This window comes from Peromyscus leucopus, chromosome 4 (assembly GCF_004664715.2).
Source record: "Peromyscus leucopus breed LL Stock chromosome 4, UCI_PerLeu_2.1, whole genome shotgun sequence".
NCBI classification, from domain to species: Eukaryota; Metazoa; Chordata; class Mammalia; order Rodentia; family Cricetidae; genus Peromyscus; species Peromyscus leucopus.
The window spans coordinates 37,705,506-37,727,860 of record NC_051066.1 but is presented as its reverse complement, the minus strand read 5'-3'; the positions used below and the strand labels follow the sequence as shown (position 1 = coordinate 37,727,860).

At 43.2% G+C, this 22,355-nt stretch overlaps 1 protein-coding gene across 8 annotated transcripts in view; it reads left to right on the top strand.

Annotated features, from left to right (window-relative positions):
- Positions 1-22,355, top strand: part of Itgb6 (integrin subunit beta 6) — a 128,293-nt gene that overhangs the window by 26,173 nt on the left and 79,765 nt on the right. For 3 of the 8 annotated variants that reach the window (XM_037204820.1, XM_028868196.2, XM_028868505.2), the window contains exons 2-3: positions 21,591-21,642; positions 22,148-22,223. In XM_037204820.1, coding sequence (XP_037060715.1) covers positions 22,209-22,223 — 15 coding nt within the window. In that variant the 5' untranslated portion in view covers positions 21,591-21,642; positions 22,148-22,208. Of the gene's footprint in view, positions 1-21,590; positions 21,643-21,689; positions 22,224-22,355 lie in introns of those variants that run through there. The other 5 variants (XM_037204821.1, XM_028868278.2, XM_037204822.1 and 2 more) reach the window with 4 other exon arrangements.

Here is a 22,355-nt window from a genome sequence, read left to right as displayed (position 1 = left end):
CAGGCTGTGGGGACGATGCTCCGAGCCCACCCTTGCTCTGCTTCCGAGTTGAAATAGGCATAATTAATTAGCATGAGCAGACTGTAATTGCTCTGCCCTAGGGCTGCAGTCTACACACATTTACAAAATATGGAAAAGAGCTTCCTTCCTTACGATGACACTAACTCCTACGGAAAAGATCAAAATGTCTGCCGCAAAAGGGGTCCAGAGAGACTTCAGCTATCAAGTTATTATTTCAGAGCTAAATATGAACACATGTAATGTGTCTTTTATACTGCTAGAAAAAAAAAAAAATCAGACTGGTGTTTCAGAAGATAGAGACTTGGCCTTAGCTCCTGGTACAACCTGGAAAGCTTGACTGGAATCTTGCATGTAGTAGGTACTCAGCACGTGTTACCTAAAAGACTGAAACTACCTCAAGAAATAAGTGTTCCTTGCTCAGCTCCAATGACAAAACCATACAGTGGGGTACGACAGACACACTTACCTAGTGACACTTAGAAAACCAGCTCCTTCTTCCCATCAGCCCTCTCGGGAAACAAACTCTGCAGAAACACAGTTGCATTCAAGGAAAATAAGGAGACGATGAGCTATCAATTCCACCTCTGCCGTGATTCAGTCATGTCCATTCTGGAAGAGTCACACATTTGGTTTGATTCTGCTCGTTGGAAGTCGTGTGTGTGTGTGTGTGTGTGTGTGTGTGTGTGTGTGTGTGTGTGCGCGCGTGCGCGCGCGCGCGCGCTCGCGGGCACATGTATGTGCATGACCTCTGAGATATGTATACACCTGTCTTAATGAGCTATGTTAACAAAAGAGCAAACATCATTTCATTCTGCAGCCCCAGGGGCCAGCATTGCACAAGCCCCTGCTAAGCAGCTAGAATATAAGTTCTTAGGTATGTGAGCTGGAAACTTACAAACCACCTCAAAGCTTTGGACAATGAACCATTCTTGTGTGGCCCTGTAAAGCAAGAGGTATAAAAGCAAGCCCTGGGTCCATGCATGGGCTGGGGTGGGGGATCCAAACTAGAAGGAGAGGCGTTGTGACAGAGGATGACAATGTTCTCAGTGTTTCCAGAAACTTGCTGTAGCGGCATAAGGAATTCACATCTATGTCTGATTTGCCCTTCCTTAAGTGAGCCACCCTGGAGCAGTTCAGCTGAGCAGCTAGCTGGAGATGCTGGTCTGTGCGCAACCCAGGCAGGATCACCACCAGTTTTAGGGAGTCTGCCTAACTCACAGCTTGATGTCACCGGATGGGTCCCACAGGGACTGTCAGGTAGCTCGGATGGTTTCAGGGTTGCGGCATTGTACAGCAGTGATGGGATGGACCTACTGTGACTCAGGCTGCTCCATTGTCCCAGATGCGGTGGCTAAGAAGGCAGTGTGTGTGTCTTTTATGAAATACATCAATCCTGAAATGGTATCCAGTCATTTTAGAGAATCCAGGTTACTCAAGACCCTGACTTTATATTCATATGGTTTGTAGTATTCACCCATCCAGGTATTCTAGAATACCACAATCTGAAATGCCCAGAAGGACTCACAGGTGGCCCTTGAGGGCTCAGTGTTTGCTTTGGGTTGGGAATGTAACTGCCCTACTTTAAAAACTCAGGTTCTTTCCATCTACTGTTCTTTGTGAAATGGCAGTGACTCATGTGTCCCCATTAGAGCTGAAGGTGAATCATCAATATGACAAGAAATCCCTGTCCTGACCCTGAAGACACGGGGGTAGGAACTCAAAAGCCAAGCCAGACGTGACAGGAACAAGCCAGGGGTCCCTAACACCCCAACCGAAGCCTCAAATAAATTTAATCCAGTGTTTCTTCCACCGCCTTCTATTTTTATTTATTACTACCCATTGAGCCAGAAGTCAAATAGTCAAAGCAGTTCCAGGGCCACTGAGTTTCTAGGGTATTTACAGGAAGCCGGGAAGCAGCAGGAAGGAGGCTTTGTATATTGGCATTATCAGACAGGCAATTTCCTAGCTCTCAGCTTTTGAACTGGATTTCAATTAAATAAACGTACAGGTGTTAATGAGACCAGATCTCTGAATCACAGTGGGGCGTTTTCATAAATCCAAATAAGATCCCAACCCCAAAGCATTGACGTTACCAGAGAGAACACTGCTGGTGGGACTTCCGGAACACCTAGGAGGATGCCTGCAGAGGGATGCATGGCCCCGAGAGGTCTGCTGTGGAAGACGCTGCCACACCTAGCGCCAGGCTACAAAGAGGGTTTTGTTTTGTTTTGTTTTGTTTTTTTTACAGGATAGTGGGTCTTTTCACCCACAGAGAGGCAGTACCCATGTGTGATTTTTTTTTTTCTTTTTTAGAAGCTTATTCAGCTTCATTCTGGCCACGCTAAGGTAGATTCCTGCCATTCTCTAAGCTAAGTTTACCAGCTTCTACGCTAGCAAAAGGGATAGCCGTGGCTATCCAAAATGGCTGCTGATTTAAGAGCCATATCTGCATGTCTCAAACCATGGTCTCTCATCTCACCTGCCCTCACCCTTCCCATATCGATGGTTCCAGCCCCACTAGGTGATCTGCAGCTCCCGACACCCAAGGCCTCCAGTCAGACAACCCATGTGCTCTCCTCCAGAGACGCCATTTGCCCCATGCTGGGCTTCTCCCTGTTTGCGTTCCCTTCTTAGACAGGACTACTGACTGTGCTGAACGAAAGAACAAAGGGCCTCTCCCCCGAAGCCTGTTAATGCATGGTGGGTGAATCAGCAAGATTCCAAACTCTCCAGAGGTTCCTGACCTCTTACTATGTGGCTGTCTCTTAAGCTGAGAGGTTCCGAAGGACATCCAAATAGACCGCATTAGCCACACCTGCCAGGGTGCAGTCCCACAGTCTGCATTTGTGGAGATTAATCTCTCGACTGTCAACTTGACTGAACTGGGAAGTGCCCAGAAGAATTTAGACTCTTCCCTGCTGAACAAAGAGTTTGAAAGCACACCGTTTTCCTCCCTCTGTCTCCTGCTTTCCCAGCTTTCTCCTCAGTTTTCATCTCCAGAACAAAGGAAAAAAATCCTCTGTTGTTGTTAATTTTGTTGTTATTGTTGTTGTTGTTTGAGACAAGTCGTCACACTCTAATCCAAACTGGCTTTGAACTTCTGGCAATTCACTTGCCTCAGCTTCCTGAATGTAAGGATTATGGGCATGAGCCACCGCACCTAGCAAGAAAAAAAAAAGTTTATGTTTCTGTTGCTCACAGATACCAAAAGATGCTGATAGAATGCAATGGAGCTAAGGGTATGATGGAGGAAGTAGTCTAAAGAGACCATGGGTGTCCATGAAAATTAGATAAAAGTGTCTCTTTCTCAAAGTACTTTATTTTTATCTCTGAGGCAATTGTTATTATAAACAAATCTACAACGCCAATGTGAGCTCTGTTTCCACAAATGTCCTTCCTCCAGCACTGGGGACACTGAGTAGACAGTAAACTTGTGCTTGCTCAGTTATGATATCCATCATTACCAGGAGTGCAGTGAACAATCTGGCCCTTCCCACAATTTTTAGTCATCTACACATGACTGATCCTCTAGTCTCTTTCTAGATCTATGAAATTGCTGCAAGAGCAATGTGAATGTAATGACTTGATTACCCCAGACTTACCTCCTCCTACCAGCCTTGAGGTGCAGACCTGATTGTCTAGAGCTCAGAACCAGCGGGAGGAAAGGGAGAGGCCCAGGGCAGGGGCAGGCCAAGCTAGGCCTGCTACACACTTGAGATTGGCCATTTTCTCCTTGTCAGGCTCTACTGAGGTCACACCGCCTGGAGCCTGGGAAGGAGACAGACTGAGACTGCCTCCTCCCACATTTTATTTGGCAAGCTGAATAGCAGAGGCTATAACATCAGACCTGCAAGAGACGCCCAGATCTGAAAAACAGTGGCCAAGAGAACAACATACTTGTTGTTCTGTTTTACTTTCTCTTGTATCATCAGCTACCTGAGGTTTCAATTCTTCTCATGCTAATGATAAGAAAACTATGAGTCAGAGAAGTCAGTAATCATTGCATGTCAAAGCCAGTATTAACTGAATGCCTACTGTGTGATTGGGAGGGTGTTAGTTCTCAATGCAAAGAAATTGAAATACAATTGAGTTAAAGTATAAATGTCACAACTTACATAGTCCACAATAAATCCCAAATGAGCAATATGTTTGGGGCTGTGGGATTCATATAGGATTGGCATTGTGATCTCAGGGTACAGTAAAGAGACTGGAACTTGAATGTGTCAGTTAAGGATGTACAGTGTTTGTATGGTAGTGTACCTCTATGAGTGTGTGCAGACATTTCCACCAATGGAAAGGATATGCAGAGGGATTCATTTTTTAAAAGATGTGTTGTTGAGAAATGGGATAAAAATCTATCATCAGGAAAGTTTTCTGGGACAGCCCTATACAGCAAGTCAGTGATAGATTGGGGCAGAACTCTGGGGGCTCTGAATAATGTTAGGGTAAGGTCATTGGGTTTTGTTCTGTAGGTTGTGAGGAATCACCAGAGATTTGCTGGAGCCAGCTGTGTATGAGTGAGAGAACAAAGCTTTGGAGGTGAGACCCCTTGAGCATCTTGAAGTAGATTAAGATACTCAGTCATCTCCATGTGAACGGAAGCTTGACATGGGGTAGGCACGTTTGGAGGTAATGGAAATCATTTTATTAGTATGCAATTTGTAACTATCTTTTGTGGAGGTGGGGTTGGAAAAAAACGAATTGTAAAGTATATAAGTTGCTTGTTCAAAAAATCATACCATCTTTTTTCCCCAAAACACAGATACAAGATAAGGGTATAAAATCTGCATTACTCAGGGACATAAAGTGGTAGAAATTCAGTCTCAGAGACTTAGAAAGCTTTGTATTTGCCAATCCCCCCAACCCATGATATGGTCTTGTTATTCTTTTAAAATGTCATACTCTGTGTGTGTGTGTGTGTGTGTGTGTGTGTGTAATTTTGTCCATTTCTTTCAGTAATGCACCCTTAATGAGCAGACACCTGAGGCTAAGTCTAGTGATTTCCAAGTTTGTGATTTTTCTTCCCACAAATAGATAGTCTCGTCTAATTATTTGAAGAAAAAAAAAACAGCAATAACAGCAAATGAAACAAATTTATTTAACAAAATGTTCCCGTTCCTGAACATCTCTGAATAAAGATGGTGCTGTTCCCAAATGGAAGTGTGGGCCATCTTGTCAGAGTTGTCTACAACTCAGTAAGATGTCAATTCGTCACCTGGTGTATGGATACACATGTGAATCACAATTAGTAATCAGTGAGGTCATCCAGGAGAGAAGGGAAGAATGTATGGCTTAAAATTAAGAGATTTCTATTGTCAACTGTGAAATTTTGTCAGGGCACATTTCTGTAACTTTTCAAACCTCAGGGTCTCTCTTAACTTTCGGTTTTATGAAGTTCTGGCAGTACTGGCCAAACTAACCTCCAAGAGTGTCATAAGCAGACTCCTTTTGGTTACCCTAAAGGAAATTCAACAATTTAAGTATGTTAAGTAGGGAGCAGTAATACAAACACCTTTATGTTCGTGTGTGTGTGTGTGTGTGTGTGTGTGTGTGTGTGTGTGTGTGTGTATGTTCAAATAAGCAGAGGCACCTCTGGGTTTCTTGCATACTTTTCTTTAGAAACACTCAACCCTAAAGGATGCACAATACAAAGGAACGAGCCTGTAACTCACAGGCTCAAGGGCTAAGGAATTTACTTATTCTAAAGATAGATAGATAGATAGATAGATAGATAGATAGATAGATAGATAGATAGATAGATAGATAGATAAAAGAAGTTGACTACACCTTTCTAAATACGAAACCCTGGCAACACTACAGCATACCAAATACTCCGTCCTGCTCTGGAACCCCAACTCTTGCAACTATTTATAGTTACCCATGTGACCCAAGAGCACATGTGTTTGTAGCTCATCTCAGAGATAAAAGAATAAAGTTGTCAGTAGGGTTCAGATGATCTAGAAACAGGGGTCTTCAGCTTGCAGGACTGCTATCCTTTCCTAGACACCTTTAACAGTCTAATGAAAAAGAAGTGTCTCTACATTCTAAAGCAAAATACACATCAATAAAGCCAACTTGATTAAACAGTTATCGAAATATTGAAAAGTAAATGTACGTTACAGCAGCACCTGTACCTCTTTATTAGCACTGTAGGTAACAGGTCCACCGGCAGCCCTAATGTCTGCTGTGATTTCCACAGGATGGCCTACCTCTCAACAATATTTTGAGACATCTGTGGCAACTATAAAATGATGGGGAAAATATGCGTGACTTCTCTTGATGAGAGCTGCAGGAACTACTAACATTACAGTGGTTTGTTGTCACAGTGGAAAGAAAGGCTTAGTTGGTTTCAAGTAGGATTGCCACAAATGAAGATACAACCATTTCTCTCCTTCCAAAATTGTAAAACCCTTAAGTTCTGTCAGCAGCTAAACCCCAGGTTTAACAGGTATATTAAATTGTTTCTAGGCAAAACATAGGCTGTCGATGATTATTGGAGACTATAGAAGCATCTACTCAGACTGAGAGGTACAGACCCTTTCTGGGAGGTTGCCCTTTGAGCTTGCTTAATGTTGCATATTGCCCCCTGCCTATCATGGTGCCTTGTGGGAATAAATGTTTAATGCATGTCTGCTCAAAGAAGGATGGAATGGAGAGGCAATGGAGTGGTGGTCTCTGACTGGGCAGATTAAGTTCCCTGCTTGCCCTGACATTCTAAGACTCTGACAAATGCAGAAGGAATTCATCAGAGCCAGCTCAGAGTCCTGGGGCTGCTGACCGCAGGAGACAGCAGAGGTAGTGAGTGGGTGGAGTCTCAGTGCAATGCAGTAGGGTGGGGACCAGACTGGTGCTGGGTACCCAGCAGGAATTCTGCTCCCTCAGATAAAGATCCTGAACAGAAAGCGGAAGTGCCGCAACCAGTGACCACAGAGGCTAACCCGAGGGCAGGGAGCAGCTGAGCTGGCCAGCTGTTCTCCAGGAGCTTGTCTATCAACATGGGCAAGGGCAGGAAATGCATTCAACCTGTCCCTCTGGCTTGATGAAGAGACCCTTTGTAAGCTTTAAACAGCTTTTGTCTTTTGGACAAGTGTCCTTGAGGAAAAGTCTTAACTGAGGGGACCCTCTATCTCAGCCACCAAAACAAACAAACAAACAAATAAATAAATAAATAAATAAATAAATAAATAAGGGAGAAGCCTATAAAATTCCTGATAGAACTAAATGTTACAAAGACACAACCAGAACCATAATGTAATACAACGATATGATTATGGTAGACATACAAACTAGTCATGGATGAGTGGCATGATTTCATTTGGGATATTTACTCAGCCTAACCCCTGTGAATTGGGAGAACTTATACAAAATAGAAATAATAAAAACAACTATCATTTTAAGAAACATGCCTGCCATGCAGGTATCTTAGAAAATTTTATTTCATTAACTCCTCCAACAAGCCTGTGTGCATTATTAACCTCTGTAATGGGCTGAATAGTGGCTGTATCCAAAAGCTCCGTCCACCTTCCTGATGTCTGAGAATGGAATCTTACTGGAAAGAAAATGGTCTTTTAGATAAACCTAAGCTAAGGGTCTCCTTGGACAGCATCCTGGATCTCTGGGGTGGCCAGAAGTCCAGTGGACTAGAGTCCACGTAAGAAGAGAAGACACAAGGAAGGAAGGGCCCATGTGAAGGAGGCAACCGAGTGACACAGCCACAGATTTGGTGAGCCAAAGATTGCTGGAGGTCATGAGGAGCTAGGGGCCAGGCCAGGGGCCCATTAGAACCTCTAGAAGGGGAATCCATTTCTGTTTTGTAAGCCACCTGTGATTTCTAGACTCTCTTCAAGCTCCCGTGAATCAGGGGCCTACTGTCCCATTGTTGCAAACTGCCACCAAGATCAGTCATGCATGCCACTCTGCCACTTGCCTGTAAGAACTGACAAAGAACTACGGACCCTGAGATAAAACAGCACCAGTCAGGTAACAATGACTTAGAGCAAAGGTTAACCAAATGTCTGTTCTCAGACTGCTTGGATTTGAGGCCAGCATTCCAACCTGTGTAGCTAGGAAGCCGTGGTGAGTTAATGTGTCCACGTGTATCATACTTACTCTTCTGTAAAATGGGGAGGATCTATAAAATTTCCTAAAAAGACATGGCGAAAAAATGGGATGTGGCCCCTGTGGGGGGCCATTCCCCACCCCCACATTTCCCGAGCGTACTCTTGAGTAGGAGCAGCAGGAAATAATAGTTAGAAGAATAGAGGGGAGAGAAACAGATAGAAAATACAGGATAGCCTTGAGAAGGCCTGGATCCTAATCCATCGGGGCCCAACTGTCTCTGCCCTAGGGTATTTAAAGGGATGCCAAAGGTGGAGCAAAAGACCTCACCCTGCCCCCCCCCCAGCACAGCCAAGTGCATACCATCTCAGACACCTGCACTCAGGTCCGTGGTCCAATCATCCCCTCAATGCAGACCTGCTCGGTAAAGCCACGAGGAACTTGAAAATGGGCTCCAATAGGTCCCCTAATCAGATGCTTAAATGGAAAAGGGTAAGATACAAACAAGAAAATCTGAATGGAGCATGGACTTCAGAAAACAAAAATGTACTGTTTTTCTTCATTGTGAAAACGGTATCGTACAAACCAGATGTTAATAGCAAAGGAAAACAGGAGGCATGGGAAATCCATATACGAATTCACTGAATAAAACATTATACCAAATATCTCTAAGTAGGGAAATGAGTCCCACCTCAGAGTGTGATAAAGATGTCAAAGGCACCGGGTACATTCCAAGCGTCGTCATCAGCTTCTGCCATTTCAGAGTTATTAGCGGGCCTGAGAATACTTCCTATCTTAAGACAGGCTATTGATTTAAAAAGTGAGATGGTCCTATATTTGTGAAATAAATTATCTGAAGATATTGTTTTAACCACAATTTTGTCTCATCCCAAAGATAAGTAAAAATCAAACACCTCAGTGATGCTTGGCTATCAGATATTTCCCAACTGATGTCTCCCTTCCTACTGTCCGCATATTGTTCAAATGATTCAGATCTAGTTTGTTTTTTTCTCCTGAGAAAAATGATTTTTAAAAAAAGAAAACCTGCAAGGTCACAAATATACCTTGGAACACGATCTGCCTACTTCTTTACATCAATTTGCTACTGAAATCCATTAAAAAAAAAAAAAAAAACACCCACATCATATTTTCCATTTTGCTTAGAAAACCAAACAAAATAAGTTGTGGTGATCCTTTCTTAACTGCTTTGACAGCAAACAAGGTAGACAGGTGACATGGGTCCTGTACATTCACTTTGATCCCCACAGCCGTGGGAGAATAACATCTTTGATAAAAACCACGTCATTGTATGAAGATGCCAGACGAGACATTCTAAACTGATGGCAACCTTCAAATTTCAAGCAGTGATTGGTTCTTAAAAGAACCGAGTGAATGGTTCTTTTAAGAGAGTCAGCGTGGTGAGAGAGGAAACACAGATGCGGGCAGAGTGTTCCTGCCTTGTGTGGCGAATGCCACCCACGCCACGGGATTCGAGCAGCGCCATGAGAACAAATGTGGAATGAACACTGCATGTTCACCCAGCAGGATGAAGCCTACTCCAAGAAGGGGAGGTGGTGGCTGTACGGGAACTGCTCTTCCAGACCCTTCACAAGCCAGAGAGGTAGATGGACAGATAAAGAGGAGAAGTTGGGATGTTGTTCCCAAACGGATCAGGCTAAGGGCTGACACAGCAAAAACTGGGATACTCTGTTCGGAGAAGGAAGGAAAAATCAATGGAAAGTAATGAATAGCTTAGGACCTGTTTCACAAGGGAATCCAACTAGGTCATTCACATAGAAAACATAGTGTCTGGCCTTTTTAAGCAGCTGAGGTCAAGGCTTGGCTCTGCGTCTGGAGATTTATGAGACATCTTTACCCCAGGGGCCATATTTGAACTATCCCTAAAATAGTCTTGCCCTCTGAACTTTCCTTAGAGAATCCTCCCCGCCAGGGACCCCATCTGGGGAGTCTTTGAAAGGACAATGCATTCAGAAGACAGGAGCAGGGTTTCCATATGAAATCTGACTACCACAAGGCAACTTATATTGGACTCTGGGTTCTCTCTCCAGGTAAACCTGAGATTGTATTAGGTGAAAGGGATTCAGAAATGCTGAAAACCATGTGCAAAAAAGGCTTTCCCCGGGGAAAGCAGCTTCCTATTTGACTGTGAAACAAGATGAACAATTTTCCTCCCCGTGGAGCTTTTTGGAGTGTTTACTAGATTAATGGGCACCATGACTTTCTGATGAGGGGATTTAATAGGCTATATTAAATAAACTATGGCACATTTCATTATGAGGGTGAGGATTAACAGCTTTCTTTAGAACACAGTTTGGGAAACCAGGTACTTCCACCAGTGAGATACCTAAAAATAAATCACTCTGTCAGTTTAAATCCCGTCCTCCTAATCTTTGGTTGCATGAAGTGGAGACTCTAAATCACTTCAAGATTGACATAGAAAAGATGCCCAACAATCTACCAATGCCTGAGATGGCACCAGGACTGACGATTGAGTTCTTCATGCTACTGAGCCTTAGTCTACGGACACCTAAGATTTATAACTTACTTCAATGCATAGAAAAAATGTTGCCCTATCCCAGCCTTACACACACATCTTCCAAACTATTTATAACTGAGAGCAATTTTATTTTATTAGAAAGCTTTTTTTACTGTAACTTTAAAACTTTTTTTTTTTGAGACAGGGTTTCTCTGTGTAGCTCTGGCTGTCCTAGAACTCGCTCTGTAGACCAGGCTGGCCTCGAGCTCAGAGATCCACCTGCCTCTGCCTCCCGAGTGCTGGGATTAAAAGCATGTGCCACCACCGCCCGGCAACTTCAAAACCTTTAATGAACTTCTTGGTATAAAACTACTGTTATTGAGAATGGTGGTGCACATCTGTAATCACAACATCAGGAGACTAAGGCAGAAAGATCTAGAGTTCAAGGCCAGTCTGAGATGCATAGCAAGAGTATATCTTTAAAAAATCTGCTGCTTACTTCAATGTTGAGTCATGGTTGAGCCTTTGGCTGATGTCTGCGTGGGTTGAATAGCCTGCTGCAGTCTTGATGCCGAGAGGTGCTGGGAAAGGGGCTTTAGGTTAGGATAGACTACAGGAGGAACCCCACCCAGAGCATCCATGTGACATCACAGATGGCAGGGAACAACCGTGGTTTTGAGACTCCCTCCACATCTCCCATAGGTGACAGCTCACTAAAGCCACTTAGCGTCTGGGAGTAATCATACCATCAAATTCATTACTTCTGTTTTGGTACTAAAACCCACAAGGTCATCTTCAATTAGATGCCAACTACCTTGACTTTTATGGGCCGTTCTTCCTTCCCCTCTTCCAGGGCTTGCGAGACCAACAGCCCAGTGGTATTTTGATTAGCCTGTTAGAATAATGCCTCACTTAACCTGTTTGATGATCATATAATTATTGTATTCAGTTCTCCAGTCTCTTTCCTTTTGTGTAAATGTGTGGGCAGAATTCAGTGAATGGGCACCAGACACTATCAGGAAAATTCCTAAAATGGCAGTGGACATAATAAATCCTCAGTAGATTTCATAGGCACACCTTCAAAACTCACTGGCCACCATTTCACTGGCTTTTTAAAACATGACAACTTTCTGTCATGTCACAGCTACACAAATTATGTCTTTAATGGCAGAAGATGTTCAGAAACCTTCCATTTTGCATTTATGTTAGAGAAAGATTACCCATCTCACCTGCCCTCTTACAGTGGCTTAATGAGGAATGCGTACATATTTACATAATTTTTAGCGCACATACCAAATAGATATTGACACATTAAGTCAACTGAGAGATCATTTTTCTATTAAAACTGACCTCAATTAGTCTACCAGCACAGCCATAGGAGATCATGGGGCCAAAGGGACTTTTCAGGATTTTCTTTATTCTTCAGGAGCATGGGAAATTGCAGAGCTGAAGATGCCCACTGATCTGACCTTTACTGGATTGAAGGGGTACTTAGCTAGCCATGAGCATATTAACAGAGCTCCTGCCTGCCCAGTCTAGACCCACCTGGTTCAGCCATAACACTTCCCTTCCCAACGCCTCCCCAAGTCATTAGAATGTATCAGAGCTCACTGTGACTTTGATGACGGATGGCTACAATGCCATGTCTCTCTGGCAGATCTAGAAAAATCTGTCAGAGATGCTGAGGTTATCAGGTAGGGCCTTCATAACTCTTCCAGTTCTTATTGCTCACTTCATTTCTCTCCCTGACATTAGCAATCCATTTCTACATCTTGTCAACCTTGGAGATGTGTGTGTGTGTGTGTGTGTGTGTGTGTGTGTGTGTGTGTGTGTGTGTATGCAGAATCCAAGTTCTTGTCACTGCTTTCATTATTTCCACCACAGTCCAAGCCAAGTACTCATCAACTCTGGCTTCCATTGCTGAAACAGCCCCCGGAAGTTTCCGGCTTCCAATCTTGCTAACTCTACAGTCCACACAGATCGATACCTTCAAAACACAATCCAAACTTCACTAAATGCTGCTCTTTTCATGCAAAATACACGTGAAGTTTCCTTACTGTGGCCCCTCAGGCGCTTTTCTGTTTTCTCTTTGTGACCCTTCTCTCATTACACTCTCATCCCCTCAATCCATGCCAGCCTCGCTCGCTCCTCTTCTCCCAGCAGCCTGTACGCACTCTTCCCATGGCAGCCATGTAACTCTTTTTTTCTCTCTGGGGTTCTGTCTAAATCATGCCCTAGCAGAGAATATTCTTTGACTTTCCGTTTGAGAACTCTCTGATCTGAATTCATTGCTGTTTCCTTAGTTTTTATCTTGATACCTTTGTGTGTTTATATTTGTCTCACTCACTATAGACTCCAAGAGGTAGACACTTGTCGGTATGAATCTGCATTGTATCCCCAGAACAGTCGTCTGTGTGTGTTATGATTTCAACAGAAAGCTGATGATTTAGAGGATGAACAAATGAAGGAGGATTTTTTTTAACCTGCAATGCTTGGCCTGTTATAGTTTCAACAATAATAGACAATTCTCATTTGGGGAAAAAAAACATATTTGTTCAAAATTGAAGAATCCTGACTCTTGCTTGGATTGCTTGATTTATAATTTGAAATGAAAAGGATTGGAATGCTTATCATGTTTGCAGGCTGAAAATAAATCACCTGGCAATCAATGTCTATTTGCTCACATGGACTTCCTGCCATAGCAAACCATTTGTTCAGTTCATAGACAGAAAAAAAAGGCCCAGGGTGGGGGATAGAGGAGAGGGCATAATGAGTCTCTTCAGAAGACAGTCAAAACAAATTTCTACTTGCTGAGATATATATGTATATATATGCATGTTTATGTGTATATACATATATATATATATATAAATATATATAAAATCTCATCTTGAGTTTATGTCACAAGCTAAAAGCCAGAAAGAGCTCCGACTTCAAAGTAATTTCTGATTCCTAAGGGGGAAAGGCTGCTCAAGCAGCTGATGCTCAGCCCAGGGAGAGTATTCCTGTGTACCCGCTGGGCTCCAGTGTGGGCAGGCAGCAGACAAGCCACAGGACTGAGTTGAGACAGTCTTAGACATCTCCCAGTCCAGGAAGTGCCAGGCTGCACTCAGTGCCTGACTGCCCACCAGTGGGTGCAGCTCCCCCTAAGGGGCCAAGCAACATGTTTTGTTGCATTTTGTTCAAGTGGTTTGACCTGGACTTCAAACAGAGGAGTAAGGAGGACCACGAAGTCCAGGATGGCATCTTTGTCTCCAATCTTCAGCCGTCCGTGGCCCAGAAGATGAGCAAAGCAAGAGCAAATGGCTCCAGATGCTACCAGAGCAGAACAAGAGACCTAAAGACAGAAACACGTTTTAAAACTCTGTTGTTGCCTTCCTTTCTTGTTGACATCTCTTTTTGTGATACTCTTAGGATTCCATGATCATCTTTCATTGGCACAGTGACCCTGAGCTCATGGGGGCAGGGGGTGGGGGCAGTGGCCTAGTTTCAAGACTGCCCCATGAGCAGCAGTAGCACTTATGTGGCTTCCCTGGACCTCAGTCTATTTATCAGATAAATGGGGATAAAAATCACCTCCAGAGGATTTGTGTGTGTGTGTGTGTGTGTGTGTGTGTGTGTGTGTGTGTGTATGAAATCAAACCAACTAATGAAATGTGTAGCAGTGTCTGGTACTTGGTAAGCATTCAGTAACACTGGCTACAATAGACACAACCCCCGAGTGTAACAGATGGGGATTACCATGAAATGGATGAAATCTAAGCTCAGTCTGCCAGCTTTCACAGGCTCCCACAGTTCCTGGGAGCTTCAGGTGGCTCTAGGTGGGTAGGGAGCAGATTCTAGGTAAAGATTTCCAGTGAATTGCCTGAGATGATGTCAAGGGAAAACACATGAACAAGAATGCTGGAATCCCCAAGCCTTCGGTATCTTCTCAAGACTCTTTTTCCTTACTTGTAATAAACATATACTTTCACATTACTTTTATTTCCAATTTTGCATTCCTTTCTTGAAAAGGCTGCCCCAAGATCCATAATCTCAGGACCCACAAAAATCTGGATTCACCCCAAAGTGGTATAATTCAATCTTCCCTGAAATCCTGAAAGGTGAACTTTAATATTAGTTTATAATCTAGAAACTAAAGGGCTAAGAGATAATCACCATCCCTACAGGCAGACAGCAGGGCTTGGCAAGGCCTCAGTTTGATCCCAAGCTCCCTACAGCCCACATTAAATTCCCTTACTGCACCCAAGCTCCTCTTAGCACTAGCATCAGAAGCTTAGAGTAGGCTCTGGACTCTGCAGGTGTGTCGACACTAATACAGCTCTACCATTCACAATAGCCAGAAGCTAGAGACAGCCTAAATTCACATTTCCACCGACACAGATCAACAAAATGTCTACTATTCATCCAACAGAAAACTGCCCATCCTTAAAAGGAACTGAAATTCTGACACAGGCTATAACATGGATGAAATGTAAGGACATTATGCTAAGTGAAAGAAAACAGTCACAAAAGGACAAACAATTTCATAAAGTGAGTCTTGAATAGTTAAATTCATAAATATGTATAAGAGATGGGGCAGAGAAGTGCCATTATCATTTAATGGGTAAGAGTGAAGAGAAAGGTCTTGAGACAGATTGTGTAAAGATTGTATAGCTTGTGAAATGTACTTAATGCCACCAGATCATATTATAATTAATAATATTTACTGCAATATATATAAAATTGCCACTGGATATATACTTAGAAATGTTTAAAATGGCAACTTGTTTTTTGTATGGGTTTTTACCACAATTAAAAAAAAATTAACTCTTGCCTGAACTATAAGATCTAGGTCAAGAAACAGTTCTTCACTTAATACATTGAGGGCATCGTGCCCATAATGGCAAGATGGTAGGAAGTCTGAACATATCCCTTTTTAAAAATAATTTTCCTAAAGGTCTTGAAATTTGAGACAAAGACATCCATTTTCAGATTCCTTGACTCTGTGTTAACACACACCAAATTGAGCCATAGCGTTCTGCAAACAATCCCTGTAGACCCATAAAGATGTACCTACAGCATATTCAAAGACAGCACATCCATTCATGCTGTCTTCTTTTAACCTCTCACTATCAAATACTTTCACAGGAAAAAAAAAAATCAGAGAGATGTGTCACTGGCACTTAAGTCAACCAGGTAGCCAAGCAAGGCCAACCCAAGTCAATGGTCATGATTAAGGCCCACATGATCCAATTGGTTCCCAGCCAGGTTTGCTAAATTTCCCATTCCAGGAGTGTTTTCTTGAGCCCCAGGGCAGGCCCAGGGGTATCCTAGATAAAAAGAATGCTTTGATTTGGATGAATGACTGGGCCAAAGCTAAACATAGTGAGTCAGACGAGCTAATAAGGCTTACTAAAGTCATGGACTTCATTCTATGTCTTCCAAATAAAGACCAGCTGAGGACCTCTTAGCTCAGACTCTTTGAAGAAGGTCAGACTCACAAATGTCAGAGCCTCTAGTCTTGGCTCTAAGCAAATGGAATGACAGTATTCTATAAGCTTAACCACCTTGTCTGAAAATGTAGACAGCATGGCAAGATCTTTGTGAGAAAGACAATTATTCAATCGCCTATAAGAAATGGGGGTTTGTTATTAAGGGTTTACTCTTCCAAGGGAAGGAGAACGGTGGAGAAAGCTGGGAGGACCTGAGCTTTGGTGAGATCCCACCTAGCAGGACATCTGTGATCCCAGAAGCTCTTGGCTCGGGTCACATTCCTTCAGCTGAGCATGAGCTTGTGGAGCTAGCTGACTGGTATGTTTCCATCTGTGTGGCTCAGAGCCTTTTGCTGCTGGTGCTCTCGTTCGGGCGCCTTGTTTCTGACTTGGTATAGCTTCCCTCTGCCTTTGGCTTGAACGTAAGTGCTGACTCACCCTAAAGCAGGCTTGTTCCTGAAGCACCCTCCTTCTTCCCTCCAGCCTGAAGTGCTTGGGCATCTCTCCCTAGCCCCTCCTGCCAGCTTTACCTCTCATGACAGGACTCATTTTCCACCTGTATATCCCATCTGAAGTTCCATCCAGTATTTCCCTTATACTCACCCATTTTTAAGTTTGGCTTTCAAAGGTTCCGGTTCCACACAGTCAACCGCAGTCTAAAAAATACTAAATGGAAAATTCTAGAAATAAATTTTAAGATTTAAGTAGTGAACCATTCAGAATAGAACAATTAAAATCTTTCACCATCTTGTTTCTCCTCGCCTAGGGTATAAATTACCCCTTTGTCTAGCATATCCACATGGTATATGCTACTCATCCATTGTCCCTTAGTTATAGCAGCTATCAACTGCCATGGTATTACTGTTCTTGTAGCCAAGAAATTCTTATTTTACTAAAAAGAAAAAAGTGCCCTCTGAGAATATACATGGTAATATAATTGCCTTAAGTGAAAAGGTTAAAATTCTCAACTAAGGACAGAAAAATATTGTATGACATGGTTATTGGTTTTAAATAGGCGGTGCTGTTACTGTTGGAGAAAGGTCACGAGGCACGACAAAACCCAGTATCAGAGCTTTATTGGTGGGGAGTGGGGGCAGAAGAGAGCGTGGCCAGGCCTGTGGAAGAGACACATGAGGAGGAAGGAGAGAGGGGGGAAGAAGAAAGAGCAGAAGAGAGCGGAGGAGTCTGTGACCAGCTTTTTAAGGACTCTCCCGCACATGGGCATGTGGGCTGACGGAGCCACACCGTAAAGCATTATGCAATCACGAAGTGCACGGATGACCCCTTGTTTAGCTACTGAACTGCGCATGTGCAGTCATGCAGCTGGAGGGTGGTAGAATCCTAGCAATGATAGCTGAGGTCTATGGTAAGAACCAGCCTATCTGTGAAACTATGAAAAGGGAAAAGAAATCTGTGCTGGTTTTGCTGTCCCACCCTAAACTACAAAAGTTATGTGTGATAGTACCCAGTTAGGATAGGAAAGGTGTGGAAATTGAGGACATATATACAGAAAAATCATAGCATGGGGCTTTTTACCTTCATGTTTCAGGGACTGCCTGGGACCTTGACACTTGTTCCTGTGGATAAGGAGACACAGAGGGAAATGACCTACTTCACTAAGGGACCAAGTTTCTTTCAGGACACTTAGATGAATGGGTTGACTGCTTGTGAGATCATCAGGGAGGGCTACCTCCCTCCCCTTCTCAGGACTGGGCATTGGGCACTGCATCTTCAGGAAGCCAGACCATGCCTTCCCCGTACCTTCCAGCCTTGAAGATAATATAAGAGCAGAATCAATGTTGAGACAGTGGAAGGATAGTCTCTTGCACCCTGTTCTACTCTTATTTTCTCTTCGGTTCCTTCCTTCAGTTTGGTACTCATCCAATTTATTCACTTGCTCATCTACTTACTTACTATCTATTGAGTAATGGCCCCGCCACAGGTGAAGTACTAGGCAATGAAGACACACATTTCGTTATTCTTCCCTATGAACATAACTGACTACTTATGAAGTGCCATGCATTGTGCTACTCACTGGGAACAAAATTAACTAAATGCCATCCTTTCCAGTGGCAAAGTAAGAATTCAATAAATGTCCATTGTATAAATTAATGCCTTGAAAAACCTCACAGTCTAGTGAGGGCGAATGATCAGTGTTCAGACAAGTAGTGGAAAGGGATGTCCTGGGATATCCATGGGAAATGGGGGTATGAGAGACTCAAAAATCTCTCAAAGACCAAGAGCAGGGAGCTGAACTGGGCAGGTGAGAGGTGGACAAGGGTCTGCAGACAGCGGGGGTGGGGGTGGGGTGGGTTGGGGGGTGGGAGGGTGGGGGTGGGTTGGGGGGGTAGTGCATCATCCTGGAAAAGAGAGGAGGCATGAACAACAGATGGTTACTGCCGAGAATGCAAAAATAAATATCCCGGGGTCATTGTAATTTTCCTGACTGGGATGGAAGTGTTCATATGAATAGTACATTAAAAATCAAATTCAACTCAAAGGTACTCAGTTTCACAAGTCAAACTGGGTTTTCCCAATTCTCTCAGGACCTCACCGCCTGCATCCAGTTGGTAGAAGGGCATGAAATAGTATACAGCACTCCCTCTCACACCCCATCTGCAAGAGCAGTCACTGAAGTTCTCTTAACCACAGAAGAGGCTAAGGAGTATCCCACCGCCCTGCAAGAAGAGGTATTCGGTGGCCGCTAGAACCCCAGGGAAGATTCTAGGGAGAGGGCAGGCAGCTGGAACGGTGTGCAGACGCCCATGGTGCCAGTTCAGCCACAGCGACTGACAGGAGCAGCTTGAGAGATTTGTGAGCAGACAGCTCTGGAGCCTGGCATGCCTCTGGTCTAACTCAAATGGGCACAGCCTGGGTGCAAGGTCTTTTCTCCCAAAGCCATGTTGTAAAGTTCCATGTTCAGTCTGAAGAAAGAGGTGTGATTTGAGGAGATTGTCACAAACCTGGAAGGGCTGAGGGGCCTCTGGGGTTTCACTGAGCTGTCACTCCAAGCTATCTGAGCTATCTGACCTTAGACAGGCTCCTTTGTGTCTGGGCTCATGTCCTGGGAGACTGTCTTTTGAAGGTGTACTTCCAGGCAAGCGTGAGAAACCTGTAAAGAGAGGAAAACAAATTATAGACTACTCAGATTTTTCCCAGAAGCCTATATTCAGTTTTCAACTCTGTCATATACAAAATCCTGGGAGAAAACAGAAAGACTCCTACAGCAAGAGTCCAAGTTAGGGAGCTGAAAGATGAGCCTTCTCGAGAAAAAACACAGCATGTGGAATTTGTGGCTGTACTTCAAGGATGATTGAACCATGACTTTGTGTCCATGATACTGTCTCCATTTAAAAACAGCCAGAAAGTGTCTTCTGAGCACTTACATTCTCTTAAGATACACTTTTATTTTTAATTGACATAATAATTGGATATATCCTTAGGGCAGAGTGTGGGGTTTCAGTGGATGTATGCAACATAATCAGGTCACTGGCATATTGTTACCCCAGAAATATATCATTTCTTTAGGGAATGTTCAAAATCCTCTCCGATTTTTTAATATTCAATAAATTATTGCCAGCCAAAGTTGTCCTACTGCATTTTAGAACATTCGATGTTATTGATGTTACTCCTTCTCATAAACTACATACTGGCACCCATTAACCATCTTCTCTCCATTCCTCCCCCCGCTTCCTTTTCCATTCTACCTGTTCCTTCCTTGAGCCCAACTATTTACTTTCCGTGTGTGTGTGTGTGTGTGTGTGTGTGTGTGTGTGTGTGTGTGTGTATTATGTTTGTCCTTCCACACCTGACTTATTTCCCTTAAGAAAACAGTTTCCATTCTATTTAAATTGCTGTACAGGATAGACGAAAGGTGACATTTATAAGCACGCAAGTGCAGGTGTCTCTTCAATGTATGGATCTCATTTTCTTTGGGTAGGTTTTTGTTTGTTTAATGCTTACATTTTCTAACATTCTGTGTGTTCTAAATTTATTATTTATTTACATGTGTGTGTGTGTGTGTGTGTGAATGACCACTGGTATACATGTAATGCTAAGCTAACACATTCACTAGTCATAGATTCATAGGTACTGACTTAGACACAGGATGCCTGTGTCAGAGATAAAGGACTTTATTGTTCATGGCAATAGCAGTGACCTGAGTGTCAGCACTTTATCTCATTCATCTCCCAATCCCAGTTCTCACAAGATGACCCAAAAGGGATAAGATGCCTACAGATGGAGTAGGCTGGGCTCCAGGACTGAAAGCCTGAGTTAAAGAACTCGAGCCTTTCATGGTGGGCAGCCAGCAAGCGTGCCTGCTCTCTTTTGCTAATTTTGTAAGGTATAAGCACAACTCCCCTTAATCTGAACAGAGACACAGTCTGGAACTTTCAAAGCCGTAAGCAATTTTCCTCTGCCCTTAGAGAGACTCTATGTCTCTCTTCAAAGGCTGCTGACTTTATCAACATTCTTGGAGTCCAGAACAAAGACAGCCATTCCTTCTGCCCGCAAGAGGTGTGGAAACATGAGAGACACTCAGAGAATTGTTTTCTAACGAAGACTGTTCCTCCTTGGCAAGATGGCGTGTGCATTAGACAGCAGCTTCCTTTACTCTGTGCTGCTACCCTGACTGCTCGATACTGTTAGGCCCAAGCCTCAGTTCTCAGGGTCTACCTCACCCATGCTCACTTCCTTGGAGAGCTCCTTCAGACCCCTGTGTTTGGATACTTCAGCCCCCTAGCTGTTAGTCCATGCTGGTACATCCAATTGTACGCTATAGCACTTAGTACTGTACTTTGTACTTTGATATTTCCCCAAGTTCCAGAATTCCATATCCAGTGGCCTACATGGCATCTTCTGGGATCTCAAACATGTCATGTTCTTGATGCTCATCCTCCGTATGAAAGCTGTCATTTCCTCTCTAACCTCTCAGTCAAGAGAATTGTCACTCAGTGTCTCGGGCCATAAACATTTCTTCCTTTCATGTTCACACCTAATCCTCAAACACAGACCATTTCCAGATACATCCTGAATCTCCGTGTCTGAGGGATCCAAGCCTCACAGATTTACCCATAGACTGTGCACATTTTGAAGGGCCACACCTTCATCTAACAAATAATTCCTATGTGCCAAGCCAGGGACTAGAAGCCAGAAGCCTGTTATTCTTTAACCTTGTTTTTTGGTTATGTTCTGTTTGTTTTGCAATCTTGGTACTTGAAGACATGCACAGGACCTTCCTCATGCCCACCAAAGACTCTGTGTGGTCCTCACCCTGGAAAGGTGCTTTAGAAATAGGGATTCAGAATCTTGGCTGCTATTATTTCTCTTTCTATTGTTTCTGTTGTTGCATTGAGACTTCCTTTATTTTGACCGAGTTGATCTTCATATACTGTGTTTCCTATATACTTTTTAAAATAAAAGGATTCTATGCTTGTGAAAAAAAAAATCTCACATAATGTGAAAAATAGGAAAACCGTGTTTTGTTCTCCTTGGCCTAACTTCTAATTTGACTGTAAACTAATGTTTATATTTTTCAGAGCTTATTTCAATTCTCTGCAGAGGCTCTAACATGAAAAACAAAAATCTCAGGTATTTTCAGTTGGCTTTTTTTTAAAAGCTTCCTTACATTTAGCTTAAATCCTGGTGTTTTATTTCACATCCTTACTGCATTAAAATTGTTATGGAAACCATGCATTTCAATGGGTCTTTGGACAGCCCATTGCTCACCATTTCACTAAAGATACTAATTTTCTCTAGGATGCAGTAAGACTAATAGAATTAACACACACAAATGTCTCCCGCATGAATCTCCCCACCTTCCCGGTGATTGTACACCTGCTTTCCTTATATGGCGAACAAGGAAGTAACCGTGTTGAAGTAGCTTTTAAACACAGCTTTTCTGCTTTGCCTGGCCAGGTAGCTTCTGTTTTCCTTTCAATCTTAATGAAAGCTTTTGAATTTACAGCTCGAGTTACTTTTCAGAGCAGTGTAAGTAGTTTCATGTTTTTTCTTACACTGCAAGAAAGACTTTCACGGCCTCCAGCTTTGGTCCTTGTAACCCTGGAGGTAATTCATTTTTAATCTGTCTGCACAGTGAAAACTGAACCGAATGGGGATTGAGCTGCTCTGCCTGTTCCTGCTACTTCTAGGAAGGAATGAGCGCGTCCAAGGTAAGACCGAAGCTCTCGCGTACATCGCTCTCATGGTGTGCTTGACAGACTGTCATTTGCTTCAGAAAGCAGACCCGCAGTCATTTTTCATTTGAGCTGTCTGAAGGCTCTCTTGCCACAGAGACGCTTTAA